Source organism: Natrix helvetica (assembly GCF_964273705.1).
Source record: "Natrix helvetica genome assembly, chromosome: Z".
In the NCBI taxonomy this organism is placed as follows: domain Eukaryota; kingdom Metazoa; phylum Chordata; class Lepidosauria; order Squamata; family Natricidae; genus Natrix; species Natrix helvetica.
The window spans coordinates 35,833,962-35,839,717 of NC_138554.1; the positions used below are offsets into that span (position 1 = coordinate 35,833,962).

The 5,756-nt window shown below is 37.2% G+C and overlaps 1 protein-coding gene across 1 annotated transcript; it reads left to right on the forward strand.

Annotated features, from left to right (window-relative positions):
• Nucleotides 1-1,250: 1,250 nt before the first annotated feature.
• LOC309401097 (natterin-3-like) lies at nucleotides 1,251-5,461 on the forward strand. Its single transcript, XM_081970055.1, has 4 exons — nucleotides 1,251-1,287; nucleotides 1,639-1,688; nucleotides 2,641-2,767; nucleotides 4,000-5,461. Exons 1-4 carry the CDS (start codon nucleotides 1,266-1,268, stop codon nucleotides 5,046-5,048), a joined length of 1,248 nt encoding a protein of 415 aa, XP_081826181.1. The 5' UTR covers nucleotides 1,251-1,265; the 3' UTR covers nucleotides 5,049-5,461.
• The last annotated feature ends 295 nt before the right edge of the window (nucleotides 5,462-5,756 follow it).

Genomic DNA, 5,756 nt, shown 5'->3' on the forward strand with positions numbered 1-5,756 from the left:
TTGCCTCTCAAAGTGGTTTTGCATCTTCTAGTCAAATGTGAGCAGGCAGTTGGCATATAGCCAGGTGGCCAGGTTAATGTACTCTCCACCACAGCTTGAGTCAACAATTCCTGAGGTATAGTTTTGGTATCCTTTGGTGTGCATATAATGTATCGCACAGAAAGATCAGAATTCCTAAAACTGACATAGGATATGGACTAGGTATGCGATTATTTACCAGCCAGATGACTACTGCACTCATTGTGTTGGAAACCAATGGCTGAATATGCAGACAACACAGACTCATCCCCAACAGCCTGTTCAATAGTGAAGGGACAAAGTGGAAAAAACATCCTGCAGAATGCACAGCTACACAACACAGTCCCTTCGGCAGTTCCAAGAAGGTTTCACACCCATTTGCACTACTCAGGTGACCTTGAAGACACAGACAAAGCTCCAAGTGGCTTCACCAACTCTCTAAAAGAATGCAAATGATTATCTGTCTGCAAGCAATCCTTCCATACCTCACTATCCAGTCAAAGCTAAAGAAGCTTCTTGGATGAGGTGAAATGTCTTCAAAGAAAAACAAGAAAATCCAGTTACCTCTTGAAAAAGCACCTTTAGGACAGCTATGACTTGGATGACTGAGAATCTCTATAGACAATTAGAAGATAAGATTCTGTTAATCTCATTCTGATAATTCTACACCATTTAGAAGAACATGAGCTGCCAAATGTACCTGCAACTAAGCACTTTTTGCAGACTGAAAAAATATTTTTGTGGGTGAGGTAAAATAGCGAATTCGGGGAAACTAAAAACACAGCATGTTCTACTATACTCTACTTTTTACAGGGTTTCCATAAAAGTTAGAGTTTGCCTCTTCTGTTACAAAAGCCAGGCAGAATGGTTCACCTTTTTGTTATCTTCTTTCTTATAAGATGAAAACTCACATTACACATAGTGGCAAAGAGAACCAGAACAGAGCAAAAAGTCAGAGTCTTCGGGGCAGTTTTCCTATAATAAAGGGCTGAAATGTTTGCCATTTAGAGCAATAATAAAGCCATCAATTATACAACAATAAAATCATCAATTATGTACTAGATTAAAAAAAAGAAATTAACCAGAATTTTTCTAATTCTTTTCAGGAACAGCAGAAGCATGCAATGAAATTGATTTGATCCAGATAAAAGAAAGTACTCCTTCATGCAATACATATTTATTGAATTCATTGCCAGAAGATGTGATAATGGTCATTTACAAGCTGTATTTCCAAGGGAATAAAATAAATGGATGTTCGTTTTTCTGTAGGTGCTTTAATTAAGATGGTTTTACAAAACAAGCATTTTCTGAACCTGTGTGGCATCTAATGTCATTGACAAGAGTAGGATAAGAGGGCTCCAGTTGTAAACTCCTGAAATGAGACAGAGTGTCAAATGAACACCTGAAATTTCTACTCAAATATTTACTTTAGAACCTGGAGAGTTCATGAGATATGTTTTCCATAAATCATTCTCAAGGTGCCACTTTGTGATAATCAGAAATTGATATTCTCAATTACTTATGAAACTCACATCACTACTCAATTAGGATTTTTCTCTTTGCAAGACGAGTCCCTCCCCATAACCCTTTTATTTTTTTCTCTGAAAATTATATAAATAGGACAGCAATTGCCACATCAAAAGCCTTGGACTTCTGAAAGAGATCCCAATGTAAGTTGCCTCCATTATAAATATAATTAGTAGGAGTTCAGTATTTCATGCAACTTACCTACCATGACTTGTGGATAGATGTTGTCTTTTAGAAGAAGGGCAGATAAATCTCCTGGTGACATTTTACTGATACTTTTCGGCTTAAAATTAGTGCCTCTATTTTTGCTCAGTAGCCATGTTTTTGTAGTTTATTATTTGTAGTAGAGTGACACTGTGATTTCTCTAAAAACCATGTTCTTGGGGTAAAAAATGAGGTACATCTTGTATATGAGCCTGAAATGTTTGATCTTCCTGTGCCCAGGAAGGCAAACTTCCACTCATCTTTTTCTGCTAGAGATCCAAATGTCATTTTTTTAAAGTTATGTTGGCCCTAGCAGCCACATCTAGTACACCTTCTGGGCTTCATCTCATTATAGGCAACTTCTCCATTCTAATTGGCAACAAGGCATGTAATGGAAATACTCCCTTCCTCCAAGAATTGCAGAAGGGGGGGGGGGGTAAATTGAACAAATATAAATGTCTCGCCTCCACTATACACTTCAGTTCAATCAGTCAATCCTAGTAAGTTACCAGTTCGCTATAGTCATTCAGTCTATGATTTTACTTAAGAGTAAATTGAATTGGTGACTTGTTTAATGGGGAATTCTTGTCTTCAAAAATAGCTTATGCAATGTGCATTGAATCATTTTGGCTTGATGTTCAAATGCCTGGCATTTCACCCCTCATTTCTTACCACTCAAATTGACCACATTTTTCTAGCTCCAGCCATACTTACCTATAGCTAAATATTTTAAAAGTGCCTATATAAAAGTTTATTCTTTGTTCTTTAATATGTAAGACTTGTGTTTAAAACATGAGCACTAGAAGGGACAGAGGGGAAGGGAATTAATACAATGGCAGTTTATTGGCAATGTTTCCAAAATCTGAAATGATCTTCTGATTTGTGTTTCAGATGCATCTACTGTTCTGCACTCTCTTCCTTTCACTGATCATAGATGGGCCCCTGGCCAATGAAGTCAACAGTAATCTTGAACTCCAAAAGAGAACAGTGAAGAAAAATCCTCCTCAGTTGATCCCAGGTACATAAGCTTCATCCATGGAGCTTCATCCATGGAGAAATTCCTTTTGTCTACATTTTTTTTTTCATCTTGAGCTTCTTTTTTAAAGAACTGTATTGAGTTGATCTCATTGAAATCCTTTCTATAACCAAATGAAATTGCATTGTGGACAGAAGCAAGACACACTATGGTGGTCATAACTTACAACATTCCAAGATGTCCTAAATATTGCAACTAATTTTTTAAAGTTAACTTGCCCAAAATATCTTATGTGACCAGCAAATCATCAAATTCCTGGTTAGCATCATGCTAGTTGAGGAATTCTGGTAATTGAAATCCATATAAGTGAGATTTCCATACATCAATACCAGGAGTAGAGCATTTGGATGAAGCAGGTCTCATGCTATTTCCTATAAGGAATCTCAACTGCTGAAATCTTCAAGACTGATTGGTTAACCATTGTATATTGGCAAGTCTCTGTCAAGAGAAAAAGAGAAAGTACAAGTGAAGTGAAGACACCGACTGCCATCTCCTCATCTAGGATGTGGATTATATACTTTATGAAGTTCAAATGGAAGGCAGAACAACAAATACAAACCAAAACAGGATACAAGCAATAGATTGTACATATAGTGTATGCATATATAAGGGTTATATACAAATTCTAGCCCAGAGTATAACTTTCATCCATTAAAATTAACAGGAATCCTACAAAAATAATATTCAAAATTGCAGTAGATCAATGTTTCTGATATTTTTTCTTTGAAGAATGTCCCCATTTATAAAAGTTATGGAAGACCCAAAAAGACCTTAGATATCAATTGAAAATGTTTTTCATGGGGGAAAAAACTTATATGTTTTAACAAATAAAAAGGATGAGCAGAGTCGCATTGTTTAATATTTTTACAAATGATCTTTTCAGTTTTTATTTCATGAAACCCATGAGAAAGTCTTGGACATAGTAGTTTAGTAATGCATTAATACCAATATATAAACAAATGATTTAGCAGATGGATTGGAACTATGTTAGAATCCTACAGTAACAGACCCAAAAGTGTTTTCTTTCCAAAGGCAACTGGACGCTCTTGTCTTTTGAAAGAAAGCATCTTTGTGACAAACATGACCTGGACAACTAAGAATCTCCATAGACATACAGTAATAGATGTTACTCACATGGCTGAGAAACATCTCCAGAAAATATGCTTATATTTCTTCATTAAAATTAACTGATTGACATATTTTTCACTTTTCAGACAAAACCAACAGTGCTCAAGACCAGAATGTTGACATCCAACATTCTAGTAGAAATGTTAGCGTTTTCTACGAAACTACTATGAGTTGGACTTTATTCCCAGGATCTATACCTTCTGAAGCTGTGTCTTACTGGAATAGTTATGCTGGCAGATGGGAATATCCTTGCATTGAACAATACTGTGCTGCTGGCTACTACAGTCCCAGCCAGGGTCCTTACTGCTATTACCCATTCGGAAACAAAGAATATTCCACTTCTGAGTTCTGGATTTTGGTGAATGGACATGACTTTGAATCCCTAAGCTGGAAAGGGGATTCATGGGGTAAAGTCCCACCCAACTCCATCAACACATGTGCAGGTATAAATGTATATGTTGGTAAAAATAAGTATGGATTAGGGAAGGTAGATAGTAAAAACCAAGCTTTCTTCCTTGGTTGGAATGGTAAGGAGTACTATTATAAATACTACGATGTCCTGACCATTAATAAAGACTATCGCTCACAGAGCATCGCCAATGTCAAGTACTTTCTAGACCATGGATCATTCACTGAATCAGGCATATCCATAGTCTCTAGCAAAGTTACCAACTATGATTGTAGGACAGTGAAGAAGTCAACCACCTTATCAGGAACAGTGACCTCTGAACATAGCTGGGATGTTGGCATGTCCATCTCTCAGGGCATAGGCTTTACAATGACAGCAGGGATACCTGAAGTCTTAGGAATATCCTGGGGCATTTCATCAGAGAAAACGTTCAACTGGACTAAAGGTTACACACAGAGTGAATCAATCATTTACTCTGACACAGTTGAAGTTGAAGTCCCACCCAACCACCACTGTGCACTGGAAATGGGTGGCATGAAAATGAGAGCAAGTATTCCCTTCAATGCCACTGCTACTCGTTACTATCATAGCGGAGCAACCCGAATTGCCCCCATCCAAGGTACCAGTCACAATGCAGTTGTGGCTCAAGTACGAACAGTGGTCAAGAGGTGTGAACCTATCCCAGATGCACTTCCATGTAGTACACAAATCCCAGAAGTGATCTAGCTAGGTTAATGATTGGGTTCTCATACATGCTCAGCCTAATTCATGAATTAATCTAATTCCTGGATTCTCTCATTACATTGAATTTATCAAATGACTCGGCTTGTTCAACGTATTAGCCATTAAAAATTTTTAATTAAAATCAAGAGTTGCATTTTATATGAATGCAGCCACTGTCTTTATAACTACGGCTGACATTCTGAATAAACTCTACTAGAGGAAGGTAATACTGGAATTAATGACCATCACAGTTCCACTACAAAATGAAGCTATTCTCTTTTTGTGTGCATTTTCTACACTTTATTGTCCTCCTTTTCCAATGGCTGATCTTATGTTGAACTTTCTTTTCATTTCTAGTGAAATATTGCTTCTGTACAAAAGTAACATTAAAAATATTCAAAAATGGTTTAAAGGTCTTCTTGAGTGTGGCTTCTTAATGGCTTCTTTCAAATCTACAATTGGATTTTGCAAAAATGGTAGTCTGAGTTACACAGAAGTCAGTTTGTGGCTCAGTTTTAGAGGATCCTATTCAATGCCTCAGCATGTTGCACAAACCAGGACATCAATTCAACCCACAATTATGGTTTATAGCAGTGGTGGGATTCAAATTTTTTTACTATTGGTTCTCTGGGCGTGGCTTGGTGGGAGTGGCATGGTTTGGTGGGCGTGGCAGGGTAAGAATACTGCAAAATCTCCATTCCCTCCCCACCC